Here is a 21,540-nt window from a genome sequence, read left to right as displayed (position 1 = left end):
ACCAAGATGTTCACCTTTCCATTTTCTCCAGCCATGTGCTGCACAATGTATTTTGCAATTTGGCCAATTGACAACTAAATTATGTAAGATATTTATTTTTTCTTGTGCATATGTACAATATCTTCCTCCTCTGCTACAATCACTCTGCAACGGAGGTTAATACTTTCACTTTTCACATAAAATCTGTGAATTTACAAATGATTCCTTGCCCAATTAACCCCAAACTCTCCTGAGGATCAGATACCACCATGGCTCAAGTGGGAAATTTTAAACATTTGATGTGAGCGAACAGTTGTTTGGGAATGGTGAAAAACTAAAGGGCAGATCATAATGCTTAAATCAAAGCCATTGTTTCTAATCACATTGATTCGGCCAGTTATACTTTGGAATAAACAGTTAATTTCTGCTCCTCCTCTTCTCCTCATAGTTATATCATGTTTCGCCCAGTCTGAATTGTGGCTATGCATCCACAAATGGTGATTGAGAGGCTATTTTAAAACATTAGGACTTAATTTGCCACTTCATGTCGATCACATGTGATTACTATCTAGAGGTTTGTTTGTTGTTTTCATATTGTGAGCAGATGTGACTCTGTTCTTAATGGTCTCAATAGTTGAAAACTACTGTGTTGACCAAGAATTACACAAGGATTAACAGCAAGCGTGCTGCTTTCCTGGACTGTGCTCTGCTTCCATCTCCTGGACTTAACCTGCAAGTAGCAATGTTTGTGCTCACGCTGTTAGATGAACAGGATCAACTATACACAGCAGGATTTTTGCAAATGCAGACGATAAATGAATGAATGAATAAATAAATAAACTGCACTCACACTGTACAAACACTTGGAAAATGTGTTATTATTGTGCTGTACAATGTAATAATAAAACAATTACGTCAGTTTCAGTCTCCATTTACTTTAATGATGAAGAAGGATTCTTTAAAAACTCTGCGCAGAATGATTGGGATACAATCAGAAGTGGAAGTGGTCTTTAGTAACAAGTAGTGTATTTTTAATAGCATTCTGAATTTAGAGTGGAAATTGCTTTAATTTTTTCAATTACATTGTCCTTAAATTGTCAGTGTGATACTAGTGCTATTATCAGCCAGACATTATTTATATAGTGGAACTATTAACAAGAAGTTTCTACTTGATTCCATTTTGGATTCAAAGTGGAAATCATTCTTATTTTTGATTATTCACAGTATCAAAATATGACACCTTGCGTCATAATTTGATGTAACATGTCATATATTGAGTGATCTACCATCAATAACAAGTTGAATAGGTCGTTGTGATCATTTATCAATATTTAAAATAATCATAATTTCAGATTTATCTATTTTGGGAATGTTTTCCTACTCATTTATTTTCATCTCTGTATTTAAACACATACATCTTAACAACAGGCTGACTGATTAATTGAACGCAGTACTTGAACGCTGTTACCGTAATACTTAGTATACACTCGTAGGTATGGAGTCTGACGGGGCTTGTTTTACGAAGTGGAGGCTGGCTTTTTTGGGTTACTTTATCTGTGTGATAAGTGGTGCATGGGAGGCATCTCTTGCGCTCTCCCTGGAGCCTTGTGAGGCCGCGCTGCAGGGGGTTATTATAATTTATTAACAATTAAATAATGTACTTGAACAATGTAGCTGAACTTGTCCTCCTGGTCTAAATGCTACGTCGCTCCATAATGACAAAATAAAGACCGAGTGAGGCAGAAATGTGACAGCACTTGGCAGGAGGCTTCAGAGCATTGGCAGCTCCAGGTCTGCTCCTTGCGGTGGCATCAAGACGGGCGAGGAAACCCCGAGGATCAGGGCCTCCTGTCCGGATGACACCAGTCCGAACCAGGCGCACCGCTCTCCTTAGCTAGCATTGGCTAAGCTAACATATGTCTTCCCTGAATTCGGAACTACTTTAAATGGATAATTTAATTCGAACAACTTTACTTGAGGTGTGCGGCAGTGGGAGTTGTTGATGAGTTTGTTGTCGGCAGGGGGGGGGGCGAACGACATCCTTTGTAGGACCGTGATTGACCGTGATGACTGCTAAAGCTTCTCCAGGTAAGACTCCACTTGGTGCTAACTTAAACGTTAGCTTGCTCGCTAGGTGGCTAGCTGGCTTAGATAGCCTACTGTGCAACCTAATTTGTTATTTAGCAAACAATGACATCGTAGCTGCTAATTATACAGACAAATCTCCGATTTAAATCGTTACATAACCACTCGAAAGAGTGTGGCGACATTTGCGAGATTTTTAATTTGCATATTAGCATTTGCCAAGGCTAACTAGCTTGTTAGCCAAGTTTACAGTTCGTCAATTTATAGTCATTAATCAATAACGCCGTAATTTTTGTTCCACTGGCTGCAATGGAGATATATTAACCGAAACACATTTAAACTGAGATATAGGGGGACCAGTGGCTTTGTCACTAAAGTTGACATGAAGCTAAGCTACTCTCCAGCTAGGTGTTGTCTCCTGACTAGCGTTGTTTTGTTGGACAGTTTACAGGTCAACATTGACCAACCTTGAAAAAACTTTGACGTTAATTATAAGTTGGATGCTTATTCTTTATATTCGAATGACTGTCATGACAGTGGATCCTATATGTGCTCTCTGATCGATCAATCAATAATCAATCAGTCATTTAGGGAGACCCTGACATGTTGACATGGTCAATGGCCCAGTCATTTAATATGATTAGGGTAATCGTTTAAAAGGGTTGATCAATTAGATCAGAGATTATAATTATGTCTTTTACCCGGTGTGTCTCACATAAATTACTTTTACAAAGGTCGTGGCAAACCAGTGATTTCCTTAATCAGCTGATGTCTTCTTAAGTCACTGCTGTGGTTTGACATTTTGTCCTTATTTCTCGGGCTTAGTCATTTTGTACTGATGGTCCAGTTAGTTGCATTAACCCCAAAATTATTATCTTAATCAAACACAAGACAGCTATGCTGGGTGTCAATATTTCCCATTCTCTCTTGGTATTTCAATAGGAATTGATCTGTTACACATTTTTTTTATTTTCCTGTTAGCTTTCTTCAACTGGATCCGATTGTATTTTGATTACAATTCACAAAACTACAAGGTAAATGGGGTAATGCATATCAATTGGGTCTGACATGCTGTTCAGATAATAATATTATGTAAATCCTAGTTGTGTCACCTTTTATATTTTTTACCCAGGAATAATGTCTTTTTCATGCATGGTATAAGTAGCTAGTGCACTGATCCCTACCTGTTGTGTGGAACTAACCCAAATCAACTAGTCACTGTTTGTTACGTATCTGTGTCTCTTGTCTCTCTAGGCGTTATGGAAGGACTTCATAGCCAGGCAATAAGCCTGGACCCGCGCAGGCAGGAACTGCTCGAGGCTCGCTTCACGGGAGTTGGTGTGGCTAAGGTTTGGCATCTTTTACTAGCAGGACAGTTAATTGCACTCTGTTGATAATGGAGACCTTTTAAAGTGTGGATTGTTTGTACAGCAATTGCACTTCACATGTTAGCTGCCTGGCAGCTTTGATTTAGTGGAGCATGGTCTGATATCTGGTGGGGCCAATGCTGATATAGATTTCCAACAATTATATACTGGTCCACATATTAAAAAGTTGCAGTGGTTTCCCATGATGTTGTTTTCAAACCCTTATGATTTGTAAACGTAATTGATTATTGACATGTTATAGTTTTAACTAGGGACAATCTCATAAATTATGCTGCAATGTCTATTTTTTAATTCCCCAGTATGTAAGTTACTGTAAAGACACTGCAAATAATTAACAACACACATGGAGTGATAAGAACCATTATAAACAATGCAGCAAGGAAAAAGATCATGAAATGACACCATTTTCAATAGCCAAAGTTTTAATTTCAGCATTGTTCATTTTGTAAAATGAAAGTTTTCTTATGTGCGTGTATATGCAAACATAGACACTGATACCTATATATCTGTGACTGCCTCATATATGCTGACTTTTTATCGGCCAACCAGTAAAGCAGTCAGGCTCTGGAGACCTGTGATACTGAAATAGCTGCTGCAGCTCTCATCATTGGTGAATGCAGAACTGCAGCGCGGCTGGTGAACTGGGTATTACTGTGTGGGTGTGCATCTGAGAAAATGGTAACCCCCTTGCAAAACAAATCACTGTCACTGATGCTCTGGCCTGTTGTGTGCTCTGAGATAAAATGGCTCGCTGTGGTGTAAGAGAGAGAATAGTTAAAGCTGTCGTGACAGTGCAATGATTTAGTATACTGTACTTCATGAGAGGAAGAACATTGCTATTTTTTTGGCTGCGTGTTTGACCTTGATCAACAGAAAGCTGGCAGGCCTTAAACACATTAGCCTCTTGCACCAACTAGGCTGCTCTTTGTTGTCTCAGCAGACTGCATTCTGCATGTTTATGGATGGTATACAACACTGAATTATTTAATCAGAGATGTAAAATGTGGATTTAAAGATAAACAGGGATGTATACTATAATGCCTACAATAGTGTCCTAGTTTATTCTTAGTGACTGTCATCTAAGAACTAACTTGTCAAAATTCTTGTGGAAACAGGATACAAGGATGCATCTAAGGGTTTAAACCCTGAATCAACATATTTGTATTTCAGATAGGGAAGATAATTTGGAATCTACACTGTTTTGTATTACATTGTATATGTTGTACCATAACAGTATAATGTCTTTCTTCCCTTTTTTTTTTAAATGAAAATCTGTTTTCATAACCACATTTCCATGTACACACGCAAGCCTGTATTTGCAGAAGTAGCTCATGACTAATCAGTCAGTTCTGATGTGTCTGGTCTGTCCTCCAGAGTTCAGCCAACAGCGAATCATCCAACCAGTCTCTGTGCAGCACAGGATCCCTGAGTGACAAGGAAGTGGAGGTTGGTTGTGGGTGTGAAAGAGCCACTCAAAATGTCAAGTGTCATCCATATTCAGTTCTTTTTAGCATGTGCACTCTCTCTGACTGTGATTTGGACAGGTGGCAAAGAACAGTATTTCTAATACACACTAGAATGTGCTAATATTTCTTATTGTGGCATTCTGATAAGCTGTTCTTCTACTATTTAAACATGTTTTGAAGTTCCAATGTTTTAGAAAGGGTGAGAAAACCCATAAACACCCTGGCCATGTCAGTTAAGTCAGGTAACACGCATGCTGAGTCCTTACAGAAAGAATCGTAACTCAAATCTATGACCTTGCTGTGAGAAGACACTGCAAAGTAATTGGCCGACATGCCACCTGATGAATAGCATAATTTTTCTGTGAGTCATTCATTAATCACTGAGTGTACAAAAAAAGCTTATCATTATGGTCAAAATACCCTTTAATTTAATTTAAACTTGTTTTTTATTGGTGTTTTTGTGATATGGGATGAATTGGTTGAAAATCTGAATCTAAGCTGTGACACTTTTCTTCCCTCTACAGACGCCTGAGAAGAAGGTCACTGACCAAAGAAGCCGGAAGAGAAAAGGAGACCTCTATGACAGCAATAGCCAGGGTGAGTCTAATATGGAAACTGAAACAGAACTATCTCAGTATTCATTTGGATTAGATCCTCTTAAATTCCTCTTTGTCGTTTGCAGTTGTACGTGTTTATGCTTACGAACATAATACAAGTCATTTTCTTGCTTTTTACACCTGTAATGTGTTTTTACAGGAAAAGGAAGAGGACACAAAATAAGTGATTATTTTGAGGTAAGTACAAACTAAATTCTGCTTTTCCCGTCACTGTGCCGTGCATTGTTTCAAATCACTCTCTCCCCCCCTTACATTCCCACTGTGCCAGTATGGTTCCTCATCAAGCTCTCTCTAAATAACAACTCTATCTTCTTTCTCTCCGTCTTGTTTCCACACTCTGTTAACTGCCCTGTGGCCAGTTTGCTGGTAGCTGTGGCTCTGGCACCAGTCCTGCCCGGGGCATCCCCATGTTGGTGCGCTCCTCTCCACAGCACTCACTGTATAATCTCCTGGTGAGCACCAGTTTCCATCTCATAGCTCTCTCTTGCTCCAACCCTCGGTTTGCTGCCGTTGACCAGGTTTCTAATCTGTTGCCAACATGAAATATTGCGTTGTCAGTTTTCTTATCTCATCAGTTTGTTCCTAAAACTGTATTAGGCAGAATCGCGAGAAAAACGTACTAGATGACTCGAAACAATACGTCTTGCAGTTGCTTGACTCGCGATGAGACTCGCTTTCCATTTTTTAAATTGCTTTGCAGTGTAGGCAGTTGTTGCCAATGCTGCAAAGGGAGCTTGGTACAACAGGAAAACTCTAGAGGTCAAGAAATTTACATTATGTTCAAAGGTTATTCTTGTTCAATGGCTAAAAAATAATTTTATAAATACTGGGCTATAAAAGGATAATTGATTTTTTCCCTACGTAGACTTGGTTGAGTGTGTTTTTATATGAAATGGAAGAATGAAATGTTAAGATTTACTTTTACTGCCAGTGAAACGGTGTCTGTGCTTGAGTTATTGTATTTACAGGCTTCTCCTCTCTTCAACCATTTTCATTCATCCTATGTGGAGATAACATCTTTTCTCATCACAACTGCAGAACATTTGTTACCTACTGATCCATAATGACTTTTTCAAACTACTCCAGTCTCTTAAAGCAAATCACTATATTTGTTTGCAAGAAAGATCACTGGAAATGTTCACTATCGTATACTCTGTGTCTTATAAACAGTAGATGTTAATAAAATATAGATTTTGAATGTAGGCATGTCTATTAAAAGTGGGAAAGATAATGGGTTTCTAAAGCTATATGTGTTAACCTAAAATTCTTAGTTAGGGTTAGGCTGTGTTTAAGCAACCTTTTTAATTTTCTTTTGCCATAAACTGTCTGCACATTATAATCCAAGCTTTTAGTTTCTATGTTTGATTTTGCCTTCTGTATCTCTTTGGACAGCAGTTTCAACACGGCAGTCCTTCGTCCACTGGCTCAGTCCTCACAGACTCTTCGTCCTGCAGCTCTGTGAAGACGGCACCAACACACTCTTGCTCACACAAAACCACCCAGGTAACTGACCGTGTGACCTGGATCTCCTCTTAACGTGAGCCTTTTACACTGTAAGGATGTTTTCCCAGTCAGAAGCACCATGATGGGGTTTGGATTTGGAGCACACTGGTTAATCTTTTCACTTATACCTCTTAAAAGAAGTAATTCAAGGTTTCAAGGTGCTTCATTTGTCATTCCAACATGCAGGCATGAAAGAATGAAATACGGCACTCAACGCCCATAGAAACATAATAACAGAATATAAGAAATAGATTGCTAAAATGTGGATAAAAATGTGTTTTTATCCACAGTAATATGTAATAATAACTTTTAAAATGGCACTCTAAATGAAAATGGTCTCCATCCATTTTTTATTTTCAAGAATTACCATGAATGAGGAACTGTTCTGTTGAAATGTAAAAGCAGATATTTGTTTGATAGAGTGATGGAAAAGTGGAGTGATAAGAACCAGTTAGGAGCAAATGTAGGTAATAATTTATGTAGAACTATTTCTGCCCATCTAGACAAATATGCAACACTGGGGTTTTCAAAACTAAAACAAAGTCAGCAGCGTTTCCAAAGTTTTTAACTTTAAGGACTCAAAAAATGTATGTATACATCGGTGTGTGTTGAAAAAACCTTGCACGATGATGCAACTTCTCACATTGTCTTGCCATATAATAAAAGCTGCTATTTGTATAGGATGTAGATGCTAAAATTAAAGGTCAGATACCAAACAAAACATCCAGCTGTCCTAGCAAATGACATTTATTTGGCCTAATTAAAGGTCAACATTTGAAGTTTACATCTTATCCATGAGACACCTCTGTCAGATTTTGGTGAATTTGAGGTGGGTGTTGTTACTCACTGCCGCAAGGTGTTTGCATCATTTCAGTGAATGATATGTTTGCTTTTCGCTTGTTTTTAATGATGCCCTCCTTCCCCAGTCGGAGCTGACGCTGCTGAAACTCACGGCACTAGAGAGGAACAAACACTCTGACCTGGAGCAGAAAGAGGGAAGGATAGATGATCTACTGAGGGTAAGAAGAGACGATGTTTAAGATCTGTCTTCAAACCTGAGCACGCGTGACACGTGAAACATTCTCAGTCGGGATGCTCAAAGGAATCTAACGAGAAAAAACATCTGCAAATTAATATTTGAATTGACTGGCAACAAAGCATTGTGTATACTTTAATATAGATCCCTATATAAACCATGCTCACAACTGTTCTTAATAATCCTACTTCTTGTGACTACAACTCCTGATGTGCTCATTAACTTTCAAATTCTCAAACTGGGTATTTACTGATGATTGTCGCAGCTTGCCATGACTCCTTGTTGTAGTAAGAATCAGATGTCAGAGCGGTGACGGTGTGTTGTTTCGACAGGCTAACTGTGACTTGAGGCGGCAGGTGGACGAGCAACAGAAGATGCTGGAGCGCTACAAGGAGCGACTTAACAAGTGTGTGACCATGAGCAAGAAGCTGCTAGTTGAAAAGGTTGGCATAAAAATATTGTACGTGTATGTGTGTCTGACAGACGCTGCATGATATACTGTTTTTTATTATTATTTATTTTACAGTTTTATGCATCTGAACACTTCCATCATCCACTTCTGCCCTCAATAAATACTGGATTTTCTTTGCACTACTAAAAAAATGCAAAAAAGGGAAACCTTTAGTAAATGTGCTCGAGTCATTTGATTAATTTTTAATTTTCTGTAGTCAAAGCAGGAGAAGATGGCCTGCAGGGACAAAAGCATGCAGGACCGCCTGCGTCTGGGTCACTTCACTACAGTACGCCACGGAGCCTCCTTCACCGAGCAGTGGACGGATGGATACGCTTTCCAGAACCTCATCAAGTCAGCAAAAGCAAATACACAAACACGTGTATGGTTTGTCCATGGTGCTAACAAGAATGCTCACACCAAAGTGCTCTTATGTGTCCTAGGCAGCAAGAAAGAGTCAACTCACAGCGTGAGGACATCGAGAGGCAGAGGAAGCTGCTGGGGAAAAGGAAACCTCCACCCATGGCCCAGACGCCTCCACTCAGCCTGGAACAGAGCAAGAGAAAGAGCAGGAACAACGGCCAGGAGAGTGAAGCGTAAGAACGACAGTTAGGACAAAATATCAGTAGAAGAAAAGAATAACTAATAATATAAATGAATTATAAACGTGTCAGTATTACAGAGAAAAGGAAAACTAAACTAAAACAGAAAAATAACAGCAACTTTATTCTGTGTTCAAATGGAGCAGTAAATAAGTGTGAACTTAACAAGCACTACCCTTTCTTTTCATTATTTCTTAGATTTCCATTTTCATTGTCATTAATTTTTTTACTGGTGTTAAAGGCAGTAAAACAGGTGGTTCACTGGTGCGTGTGCGTGTCCTGAATATTGATCATTTATGTCGAGGTCTTTGTATAATTCTGTCAGTTCAACCAATTGTTCTTATCAGTTCCATTTTTAATTGTTTCATTGTGTGAATAGTAATAGTTTTTGACACTTGAAGGTTTATTTTCATCATTGCATTAACATTTTAAGTTAAGTGAATTTGAAGGTGTAGCTAACTATATTTTTGCTACTGTACGTCACCAGGTTGTCACTGGCAGAATATCACGAGCAGGAGGAGATTTTCAAACTACGAATCGGTCATCTAAAAAAGGTACGATCTTAATAATACATAATGGTATCTTTTTGTCATATTGCAGTTTGTTTCTGAGGTGCATGTCCGAGCTGTGTGTGTGTGTGTTTGATTGCAGGAGGAGGCAGAGATCCAGTCAGAGCTGGAGCATTTGGAGCGAGTAAGAAACCTGCACATTCGGGAGCTGAAGAGAATCCACAATGAGGACAATTCTCAGTGCGTATCCTCCTTGTTTAACCTGCCTTACAGCTGCTCTGTGGTGTGTCTTTGCACTAGATTCTGTAAAAAGTTTAAAGAAGATTAAACGCATGTTGTCTTCACCTGCAGGTTTAAAGACCATCCCACGCTGAATGATAGATATCTACTCTTACATTTACTTGGAAGAGGTGGCTTTAGTGAAGTTTTCAAGGTAAGTTCTCTTCTGTTCTATGCACAAGGCTCTATCATGGTGAGATCATCATAAAACATGTAACCCCTCCCGTGTCAACTTTAAACATCTGCACTGTGCGAGTGTGAGTTTTCTGGTTGTAGTCGGTCTCACATGCATGTTGTTGTGTGTGATGTTCTTTTGGTAGGCTTTTGATTTGACAGAGCAAAGATATGTGGCCATTAAAATCCATCAACTCAACAAAAACTGGAGGGAGGAGAAGAAGGAAAACTACCACAAGTGAGTCTGGACACAAAATAACAACAATACCATTGAATTGTCTCATTTGAGATGTCTTTATCAATGATTTATTTTTTCCAGACATGCCTGTAGAGAGTACAGAATCCACAAAGAACTTGATCACCCAAGAATAGTCAAACTTTACGACTACTTCTCACTTGACAAAGACTCGTAAGTTCTTTACTATACTTACTTACTGACGTATAGCAGGTGTGCTCGTAAAAATGTAAGCCTGGTTTCGTCATTTTCAATTATCTCACCAGAAGTTACCTTAATGCATATTGTTGCATTGGTGGCTGCCATCATGTGTGTTCAGCTGTGATGACTAGCGGCGCTCAAATATGCTCATCATTAAAGTATTCAGAAATAACCCATCTGTGGCGTCTCGCAGGTTCTGCACAGTGCTGGAGTACTGTGAAGGCAACGACCTGGACTTCTACTTGAAGCAGAATAAGCTGATGAGCGAGAAGGAAGGCCGCTCCATTGTCATGCAGATAGTCAACGCTCTCAAGTACCTCAACCAGATCCGGCCGCCCATCATCCACTACGACCTCAAGCCTGGTAGAGTCATAGCGGGTTTTTTTGTTTTTGTCCTTTCCATCTGTCAGATTATGATGAAGAATAGAAATGTTGTTAGTTACAACCAAATGTTGGCTCTTCAGAACAGATTCAGATTTGGAACAGATCCAAAACAGAGTAATGTTAAAATTGTGTAGTAGTTACCACAGTCGGTACCTGATACCCTTGCTGTGTTTTCATCATGGTGCAGAAGAAAATATTCACATTTAAGAAGCTTAAACAATCAGAAATCTTGTTTTAATCATGAGAAAAGATTCAAACCGATAAATCGATTATCAAAATAGTTGTCGATTAATTTAGTAATCGATTAATTGTTTCAGCTCTACTAATATCCATAAAGAAAATCTGCTTTCTAACTTGTTTGCCTGCTGGCAGCTGAGTGCTCAGCCTTTACATCTCATGTTGGTTCTGACTCTTTCTCAATACTTCATCCAACCACACTTAACAATCCATTATAATTTAGATAAATACAATCATCCATGTGTATTAGTAAGGCTTAATATAATTCGAATGTTTGCTGGCGTGTGTGTGTGTGTAGGAAACATTCTGTTGGTTAACGGCACAGCTTGTGGAGAGATAAAAATCACAGACTTTGGCCTGTCGAAGATCATGGACGATGACAGCTACAACTCAGCAGATGGGATGGAGCTGACCTCGCAAGGAGCAGGAACCTACTGGTACATAAGACACACATTTCACACCAAGCAACAAACGTGGCCGCAGACGGTGCTGAGAGAATACAGCAAATCCAGGGGTCGGAGTCATGTTGTGGTTGTTTGTCTTACAGGTACCTGCCTCCTGAGTGCTTTGTGGTGGGCAAGGAGCCGCCCAAGATATCCAACAAGGTGGATGTTTGGTCAGTGGGGGTCATCTTCTACCAGAGCTTATATGGACGCAAGGTAACCACTCCCCTGTGCCTGTAGCAGTTGTTATATGTTCAGTTATTGCCATTAAATGTAATGTTAATTGCCTCCATGTTGTCTTTTTTCCAGCCGTTTGGGCATAACCAGTCGCAGCAGGATATTCTTCAAGAGAACACCATACTAAAAGCCACAGAGGTGCAGTTTCCCCCCAAACCTGTGGTCACCACAGAGGCAAAGGTGTGTAGTATCTATATTTCTTCTCCTTTTCCTTTCTAACTCCTGCTGAGAACGTGGTTGGTTTGAAACCAGTGGAACATTACATGGTTGTCCATGACTTCATAGTAGAGGCAGAGGGGGGGAGTCCAGGATTGAAGATTTTCCGTTTTCCAGAATTGCTCATATTATCGTGACGCATATTTAGCAAACAAGGCAACATTAGACCCACAGCTCCTCTGTCCTTGTAAGCTAAACAAACATGCAATAGATATGTTTGGGACAGAAGCGGCAAGTACTGTTTTTTTGTTGATGAATAATGTTTATTTTGCTAAATTCAATGAAGTCAAGCACAATTGAAAGCTTGCATGAAAAGCCTCTTATATTCACTGAGGGCTTGGCAAAAACATTTGGGAACCACTGGGTTCTGTGCTTTATCACTGTTAAATTACTACAAATAGTTAGCTCTGTTTGAACATTTTATTAACTGTATAATTGTTTTTGACAAGAGAAACATTGAGTCATATTTTCTTGTTTTCCTCTTTGTCTTCATAGGCTTTCATTCGACGTTGCCTGGCTTATCATAAGGAGGATCGTGTGGATGTGCTGCAGCTCGCCAGCGACCCCTTCCTAAAGCCTCATATTCGAAAAACCCTGGGCAGCAGCACCACTCTGGCTCCTCCTGCTCCCTCCACCTCCAGCTGCTACAGCAGCAGTGCCTCCAACTGAAGCAAATCAAACTGGAATAAAGTCGCAGTGAGGGCAAAACCACACACAGACAGGAGACACTTGATTGTGAGAAAGCGGATGAGCATGATGGGGTGGAACGATCCTGTTAGTGTAAATGGAACCAAAATGATGGATGATGTGGTTATGTAGCAGCAAATGTGGCCACCACCATCATCCATGTGGTAAAAATGAATGGCCAGTCTCTGGCTGTGGGCTCAGTAGAACCCAAAGATTTGCTCATATGCATGCACTAACAAAAACTATGGTTCAATTCAAGGGGCTTATAAAAAAAAAAAGATAACTAGTAAAAGCACCTAAATTATTGCACAACTGACGGGCTGAGGCGTTTTCCACGTGTGGAAGATCAGTGTCCTATAGTCTGGAGGGTTTAGAGGGTGAGTTAATGAAATTTCCTCCCATTCTGCTTGACATGCATCATCTTAACTATTTCAAACTATTTTTCATAACTAGTTTGAAATATAAATGCATCCCTTTAGGTTTGAACCTGGCACTTTTTAGGAAGGGCTCCTACAAGTGATGAGGAATAACCAAAGTTTACAGCATTGATGTGGCAACAGTCGAGGTTCTTCAATGAGTTAATACAGAAGAGGGCTGAGTCTGAGAAGAGTAACTGGTTTTGACCTATTTTAAATATTTTACTGGATAACTGGAAGTCAGCGTATTATTTTAATTGTTAAGTCCATATTTTTCCATGAAATTTACTCCCTCTAATGTTTTTGTTAACCTGAAAGGGGGGCTGACTTGTGAGTGAGTGTTGTGATGAGAGGTTAGAGTCAACAGAAATAATTAAGAAACTATTAAAAAAAAGATTTGGTTAAATCTTCTGTGTCTTTTTTGGCTTTGGAAATGTAGAGTGTTGAGATATTTATTGTCGATCATACTAAAATATGAGATATGTAATAAAAAAAGAAACGTTCACCCTAACTGTTTTTCACAGCTTTAAAATATTTATTAACTGAAGTCTGACCTCTCAGAGCATCCATGAGATCAAAGACAGACAAGTTCATGTGATGGTGCAGAGTATGAATGCAGTTGTATCAGTGCACCTCTAAATAACATAGTATGTAAGTGGGTAACAACGTTAAAGGTTAAACAAATACTGACATACTCCACTGCTGTTAAATACTCCACTCCTTCCTTGACTGTGATTATCACACCATACCTTTGTTTGTATAATCACTACAAATATATAACACAGATGTTCTCTCTCTTGACCAATAAAAATAAGACAGGTGTGCAGTACGACAGGAGACTAATAATAACAACTCACAAGTTGACAACGTGGTGAGATCTGAATTTGGATATTTTTTTGAAATACATTCGAGTGTGAAAGTCTAAATAGATCAAAGTTTCCTCTTAGTAATAAGTAAAAAAAAAAAACAATCTGGAGTGAACGTTGACACTGCTTCATGTTTTTTTTTTGATCTTCCTTTGGCCGAATATCCAAGAAAAATTCATGATGTGGGATGTGCACGACTCAATAATAACCCAACTATTGTCCAGCAGGTCTATCTGTTGTAGAACTGTGAGGTGACCCAGGCCAGGCCCCACTTCAGGTTGGTGAGCATGAACTTGAGCGCCTTGGTCCACTGCTCCTCTGAGTTAAACTGAGTTTTGATGGAGTAGGAGCCACCGCTGCCTCCCGTGTCCTCGATCTTGCCCTTCTCCACGTCCATCCTGAGATGTAGGTAAAAAAAAAAACAACAATTATGTCCAACACACTGGTAACAATATGATAATTTTCATGTTAAAAAGATTGTATGGAGGACCTAAACTAAATACAGTAATATAGGAATGATTAAATTCAGAAGTAGGAATAAATGATAGTTTGGTGGATATTTCTACATTTATTTATCAATATTAATGTCATTTACTATTAAAAGCTGGAGTAAACCGCTGACATTATAATGTTAAAACTGGTCGCACATTGTAATGGCGATAGATGGATAGAAGACGCCATCCACCCATGTTTAAATTGATTCCACTTCACCACACTTAAAAGAAATGATTTTATCAATCTGCTTAATTTTTTTTTAATTTGCATCTTTGTCCAATCCAACGTGCCCATTTCCCTTCACTTAATGTAGACATACAGCAGCTGGTGCACAGATATTTCACTTTGTGGCACAGTTATGGATAATGCACTGAGCACAGAGTCGGCGAAGTGTAGATTTCTATGTTGGGATGTCAAGTGTGGCTGTTGCACAAAGCCACTTAAATTAGTGTGTTAGTAAATATTGGTGTGTGGGGGCCACTCCTGAATAATTTAAAGGTTTACATAGCCAGGGTTTTCCCAAATGCCCTATATTTGCCTCAGCAGCACAATCAAAGCAGACAAACGTTCAGTCCGAACACATTAAATTGAGATAATGGTTTTAGAATGCCATTAAAACTTCTGCAACATTTATGGCTGTATCTTAAAGCTGCAGCAGCGGCAGGATTGCTTGAAAAATCATGCTTGTTGAGGCTCATCTCTGTATTGTTAAATATTAAAGGACATAGAGACTCTCTGTCTTGAGACACTTGCACCAGATGAACACAGACGGGACGGTAGCACTGCATGTGTGACGCGTGACCCAGAGACTATCTCTCATCTTTGAAACACTGTGCCGATACTCGCGTTTCACTTTCACAACTACAAGTGTCTTCATTTGAACACGACTGTCCTCGCTTACGGCAAGAATGAGGACAAATACCTCAGAACACAAAGAAGACGTCATATTTGTGAGCGAACTCCATATGAGTAAGATCACATGTACTTGAAATGATGGAAAAACTCAGAAAACGGAAGCTGCCGCAAATGTGCGGGTGAGATTTAGCTCAAGAGAACAACGCTCTCCGTCCCTTTGCCGTGCTATCTTTGCAGGAGGAGATGCAGGAATCTATTTCTTTCTCAGATGAATTGAATTTCATAATGTTGAAAGGTTATTATGGAATTATTGAACAGTAACGTCAAAAGTAACTCTGCTTCAAATAGCTGCATATGTATGTACATAGCAATGAACAAGAGGAAAAAGCTGACGTGACGCTTTCTGACCTGTATGGGAGGCAGAAGCCAGTGTCTCCTTTTTCCACCTCCTCTTTGAACTGCTGGACACAGTCGAGGAAGGCAACCATGGCATGGTCAAATTTATTGTCCCAGAAGAACCTCAGGCCACCCGAGCAGTACAGAGGAAGTTCCTGGGCAAACATGAGACAGAAAGGGAAAAGAAAGCAGGATTGAAGCCTGGAGGAGAGTTTAAATAATAAAAACGGAACAGCTGGGCTTCAGAGTACTTGACGCATTTATTACCTTGGATTTGTCTGACAGTGACTCCAAGTATGAGTGGTTTCCATATGGAACAAGACGATACCTGTGGACCGAGAGAGAGAGATATGGAAGAGAAGTTAAAACAGCACTAATTAGTGGGATGATTAGCGATATGCTGAAGGGGGAAAGATTATTCAGGATGTGTGTACCTCTGGAATCGCAGACCCATTTTGCTGGCCAGCGCGTGCAGCAGCAGCACAGTCTGTCCCCACGCTGCGTTAATCTCGTTCCACTCCACGGGGACGCTGGGAAGTCGTCCCAGGCGGAAGTTGTTGATGGTGCCAAACTGGCCACTGTGCCTGCGACGTGGAGAGGAGCAAACTCTTCAGATTCACAGTCAAAGAGATGCAGATTTAATGTTGTCGTAGGTTGGGGGCGTTTATTATGGTTTTATGATGATACTGATGTAAATTTTTATGTGATACAATAAAATGCCATCTGCACTGCAGCACCAACATGGCCGATAGTTAAACCAGTTCCCGGGACATGAGAGCTGCTGGTCGATGCCTGCCTTGCTTGTATTGTTTGTGTTGCCTTTTTAAATCCAAATGAAAATTAACATTTTCAAATAATGTTTTGCAGACGTAGCCTAAGTCAAAGCTGATTGGTGGAGAGGAAAAAAGTATTTTCTTATAAAAAAAATAAATAAGGTGTGCATGCATGACTTTACCAGATGTGAAAGGTGGCGTTGAAGACATTGGTCTTTTTCAGCCGGTCTAGCTGAACCTGGCAGTAACGCATCTGGTTGTCAACGCTCTTCAGCTCATCATCCAGCTCCAGCTGCTGCCGCTTAAACTCACTGTACTCCTTCTGGTACCTTTAAGTACAAAGCGGGGGGGAAAGAGCCACAGCTGTTACGTGTTATTCTGCTCTCACACTTCAACAGCACTACAGGGGCCACTCACTGTAGCTCCTCTGTGTCCAACTGCTGCGAGTGGGTCCTGCTCTGAGCCAGTTCCTGAGCCACTGCGGCCCTCTGCTCCTCCACCGACTCCAGCTCCTGGACCAGGGCCTCCTCCTCGTCCTTCAGCTGCTGCAGCTCTGCAATCAGGGTCTCCTCTTCCTCTACTTGTAGTTGTGACAGCAACTCCAGACACTGTCTGAAAATGTAATCACACAAAGTGTATTCTATTACACAACCTTAACAGTTCAAGTGGTTTTTAAGCCAACGATTGTGGGACTGAAAACCAACAGCATTTCCTGTTCGAGATAATTGATTTTCAGCCTGGTATTTCAGTCAATGACTAGTTTGCATTTTGGAGCTAGTCATCTCTAATTGGCACGAGATAGGCAGTCATTAAGTATGCAGTCAAATACACTGCCCACAGAGACCTGCCAGGGTGTCACAGACCGCAATGTCATTTCAGCATTTTGCAATTTGATCCAAATCTGTGACAACTGCAACCAGAACCAGTCTGAGAGAATAGGCCCCAGAAGGAAAACGAGATGTGACAGACAGCACTGCTCAAAGCCTTCGACCTACAGACATGAAATCAAGCTAAAATAAGCCTGATCATTCTCCCATGTCACTTCTCACGTGTGTTTATGTGACAACACATGCTACTATGGGCTCCTCCTACTCGAAAGATCGAGTCGTGTGTAACCCCCAGCTGCCATCCGTCATGTCAAGACAACACACCTTGTTATGTGTGATGCACAGCTCCTACATCTCTCTCATGTAGTGTGAACTTGGCTTTAAAACATTTAACTTACTTGTAATTCTGGCATTCGTTCTCTGTGATGTTGAGCTGTGTGTCCAGGTGGTCCAGCAAAGTGTCGGTACATTCTTCGCACAGTGGATGGTCTACATCTGTCTGGCCTGACATGATGTCAAACAGGTCACTGGTCACCTAAGAGAAAAATGATCCCCACACAAAATGGTCAACTCCTCTGCAATTCTAAATCAAAATTATTAGAGTGAAGTGACATAAAAGAAATCTAATACTGGACCTTTAGCCTGCGACTTAGATTTTCCGTTGTGCCTCCATCTGAAGCTTCTCCAATCAGGGTGAAGCTGTTGGCACTCTCTGTGGACATCATACTGCAAAGGAAAGATTCAAATATTAAGTCAGGATATGCTGCATAACCTTTCTGACATAAACAGAAAGGAAAAGTCATTAATATAGGAAACTTGGTGCTCACCGTGCGGGAGGGATGTATTTTCTTGACACTCCATCTTGCTTGTTTTCTACAAATGTCTCCTAAAAGAAAAGATAAATCTGTCACTCAATATACTTGCTACAAAATATTTCCACACTTGAAACAATTTACCATTGTAATGTCCTTTTATCTGATTCAGTACAAAAGTATCAATCAATTTTCACCATGACTTTCATTAGAAGATACAATGACCTTTGCTGATACAGACACTGATATTTATTCAGGTAAAGTAGTTGGATTAGAGGCTAAAAATGCTCCAAAAATGGTATTGTTTGTGATCTGAGTTATTATTAAAGGTCACTTCATAAATGTGAATGATTAAATTTGAGATTAATCAAAGACCGAGTGGTTGTGCGGTGTAGTGAAAGACAGATTCATTGTTTTTATAATGAAGATTCTGTCCCTACCACACAAAATAACAAAACTAGAACACACGATAAAAAACAAAACGCAAATCACTATCAGCCCAGTTATTAATTCAGCTAGTATCAGCATCAGTTAATTATTTAAAAGAGGTACCGATACGATGCACAACATGATTTCTTTGGTTGTAGTCAGGGATGAGCTGACATGATCTGATTCAAAATCCCTGGATCAGATATCAGTAAAAGAAAGAAATTCTCTTAAGCACAGTGAGCAAGTGAACTATGTACACTTTATGAAGATAACATAAGAAAAATTTAGTTTTGTAAAAAGTGTACATCAGACTGATATTGGTAAATACTCAAGGGTGTGATATCACATGAAAAATAGATATCTCAACATCCCTGATAATATTGCAGATATTGGGTACTAATAATAAAACTGGGCAAATGTCTTTACAAGCATAGGAAAAGTATGTTGTACACAGTACTGTGAGTTTTGTGTTGGACTTGCCTCTGGTGCTGTGTCCCCCCCACTGCTGTCAGCCTGTTTGCTGGGGGTCACTGTGACCAGCGGAGCTGAGGAGAAGAGAAGGAAAGACAGTGTGAGCATCATAACACGGCCTGTAGCAACACTTCTGGTTGATTATTTATTACACACATACCAATAAGCTCTTGGATAGTGACTCGATCGAGCACATTGAAGGACGTGTCCAGTTTGAGGGGCTGACAGCATCTCTGACACACGAAGCTGACCTGCATGGTTGTGCTCGACGACTTGGAGCCCTCCATTGCTGGCAACAGAAAGACAAATAAAGAAGAAGACACGGTAAAGCCAAAGCACATAGAGCTCTTACACTAAAGCGTGTCGGGTAGTTAGCTAGCTGTCCGCAAGCTAAGGCTAAGCTAACACTTCACAGCTAGCTTATGCGTAACATAAATCTTCGGCGTAATATAGACTTACTGGCGCTTGTAAAAAAAATAAAAAAGGCTATTGCATTGCAAGTGGTGTGTCGACACCGAGAGTTAAAGTAACTTCTGGTGAAGTTTAGCGTGACTGTCTCATTTTAGTTCTTCGGGGCTTGTGTCTCCACTTCCTTATTGTTGTTTACGTATGACGTTGAAGGAGGTCACGTGGGGAACTCGCACCAGCCTCTATAGAAATATAGGATTTCTCAAAAGAAATTTCACTACTTCACACATGAATTCTTTTTTTAAATGACATATCAGTATCTGCACATGAATATAGCATATTATCTAATGCGATATTAGCATGCTTTTATAGCTTTGCAAGATAACAACGTTTCGAATAACAAGCAAATATATTATTAAATATAGCAAATGTAACTTGAACATGTGCATTTCTTCAGAAAATGCAGTTGGGAATGCTGAGTCATGCTTAGTTCTCATGCTATTGCCACTGATCTGTGTGCATTCGACCATACCTGCCTTTTACATGCCCTGAGAAAGTTGCACAAGAGTTTAATATTTCAAAAAGTATTAAAATAAGTAACTACCATTACTGCTACTAGTCCATATCTTAAAATAATAAAAAAAAGCAGCTTCTCAGACACCGACCACTAGGTGGCAATGTAGTATCAGCAGCGGAACGCCGTTTAGGGTCAGCAGAAGAAGAAAGTAGTTGCGGGAAAACTGAAGCAGATGCTTCCTGTGCTGGTAACTGTTCAGGTTCGTTGAAAACAAGGTAAATAGTTTTACATGTTTATTTCCCCGCATCGGACAATTATGTTTCAAAATATACCGTGTACTCTTTGTCATCAGCACACGGTTCGTCTGTTGCGTCTTCGAGTTTATAAGTGTCGTGTTGTCGAGTTGAGTAAAACATTAAAACTGTAGCAACAAATCAGAGTTTTGTTTTGGTTAGTATTTGACCCCCGGAAACGAACTGACAATGTATATTGTTTTGTACAGTGTTTGTTGTTATACTTCCCCCCCAATCGTATCTCGGTGCAATACTGTGCCATCTCATGTTTGCCGTCTGTAACGTTGAGCTTAACAAATACAATTCAGTGCTATTTTAACACAGTGATGTTTAGCATGTAAAGCTAACTGATTTAAGTTAATCATGTTTAGAAGATCTTGTTTACTCTGTTATACTGTTGCACTGATGATGTGTCATGTAAACTGTAAAAGTAAAGTGAAACACAATTTCATTTGCAAGATATTTTCATATTCAGCATACAGCCTCAAGCAAATGGAACTCTGTGCTGCTTGGCTGCAGTTTACCTTTATCTTTTATCAATTTTAATTGAAATCCAGGTTTACACACATTGTCACAACAGCAGCTGTGACACAAGTCAAGCTGTATAACAGTTCCAGTGGAACCAGCAGAAAAGTATACTGTAACTTCCTTGATAGATAATGCATCACTGGCTGCACTTCTAACAGCATAATCTACTCTATGTACACTATACAGTATGTGACATGATCGAAGTGCACACATGAGTGTTGTTGTCCTGTCATAATAACAGTCAAATAAATTACACACAATATATTTAGATTAACTAGACAATCAAGGAGAAAGAATGGGAGTATAGGGAAGAAGAGCTTTATATCATATATATTTATCACAGTGTAAGTCAGTAGTATACAATAATGTTAAGTACTGTATACATATATAATGTGTAAGTAGTATACAATAGTACACAATAATGTAACTCATCAGCTGTTATGAGTCTGTGTAATGTGTTGTTTGTGCCTCGTTGTGCTATTTACTTTTCTTCTTTCCTATATACAGTATTAACTAGATAGACAGATTGATAGAAGCTGAGGTCATAATAGCAAGTGTCACAAGAGTTATTTAACTGTATTATATTATGTATGACAAAATAATGGTGTTATATTGATAACATTGATACATTTTGAGTGAAGTTATCCATCCTATAAGGATGGTTACCTGTCAACTACAACATAACATTAATATTCTCATGGTATACTCTCATAGAGTTTGTTGTT

The 21,540-nt window shown here is 39.6% G+C and overlaps 2 protein-coding genes across 8 annotated transcripts; one reads left to right on the top strand and one right to left on the bottom strand.

Annotated features, from left to right (window-relative positions):
• The first annotated feature begins 1,521 nt into the window (after positions 1 to 1,521).
• Positions 1,522 to 13,551, top strand: LOC131448459 (serine/threonine-protein kinase tousled-like 2). Of its 5 annotated transcripts, XM_058620933.1 has the most exons (22): positions 1,522 to 2,067; positions 3,046 to 3,098; positions 3,319 to 3,413; positions 4,827 to 4,898; positions 5,443 to 5,515; positions 5,675 to 5,712; positions 5,895 to 5,987; positions 6,928 to 7,038; positions 7,965 to 8,057; positions 8,407 to 8,517; positions 8,743 to 8,879; positions 8,969 to 9,121; positions 9,615 to 9,681; positions 9,779 to 9,876; positions 9,988 to 10,069; positions 10,236 to 10,327; positions 10,409 to 10,498; positions 10,719 to 10,888; positions 11,445 to 11,583; positions 11,694 to 11,805; positions 11,899 to 12,006; positions 12,538 to 13,551. In XM_058620933.1, the coding sequence occupies exons 3-22, from the start codon at positions 3,324 to 3,326 to the stop codon at positions 12,709 to 12,711; spliced, it is 2,103 nt and encodes a 700-aa protein (XP_058476916.1). In that variant the 5' UTR covers positions 1,522 to 2,067; positions 3,046 to 3,098; positions 3,319 to 3,323; the 3' UTR covers positions 12,712 to 13,551. The 5 variants fall into 5 exon arrangements, with proteins under 5 accessions (XP_058476916.1, XP_058476915.1, XP_058476914.1 ...); XM_058620932.1 differs by lacking the exon at positions 3,046 to 3,098 and having other exon boundaries at positions 6,931 to 7,038; XM_058620931.1 differs by lacking the exon at positions 3,046 to 3,098.
• Positions 13,552 to 13,657: 106 nt separating this feature from the next.
• Positions 13,658 to 19,684, bottom strand: becn1 (beclin 1, autophagy related). 3 transcript variants are annotated; one of them, XM_058620937.1, is made up of 12 exons: positions 19,525 to 19,684; positions 19,230 to 19,358; positions 19,079 to 19,143; positions 18,185 to 18,243; positions 17,993 to 18,083; positions 17,756 to 17,892; positions 16,948 to 17,142; positions 16,713 to 16,859; positions 16,192 to 16,341; positions 16,025 to 16,085; positions 15,770 to 15,912; positions 13,658 to 14,409 (listed from the first exon to the last, which is right to left on the bottom strand). In XM_058620937.1, the coding sequence occupies exons 2-12, from the start codon at positions 19,354 to 19,356 to the stop codon at positions 14,241 to 14,243; spliced, it is 1,344 nt and encodes a 447-aa protein (XP_058476920.1). In that variant the 5' UTR covers positions 19,357 to 19,358; positions 19,525 to 19,684; the 3' UTR covers positions 13,658 to 14,240. The 3 variants fall into 3 exon arrangements, with proteins under 3 accessions (XP_058476920.1, XP_058476922.1, XP_058476919.1); XM_058620939.1 differs by having other exon boundaries at positions 19,230 to 19,365; positions 19,529 to 19,684; XM_058620936.1 differs by having other exon boundaries at positions 19,529 to 19,684.
• Positions 19,685 to 21,540: the final 1,856 nt, after the last annotated feature.

Source organism: Solea solea, chromosome 21 (assembly GCF_958295425.1).
Source record: "Solea solea chromosome 21, fSolSol10.1, whole genome shotgun sequence".
In the NCBI taxonomy this organism is placed as follows: Eukaryota; Metazoa; Chordata; class Actinopteri; order Pleuronectiformes; family Soleidae; genus Solea; species Solea solea.
The sequence above is the reverse complement of the archived record's forward strand: the minus strand, read 5'-3'. Positions and strand labels throughout refer to the sequence as shown.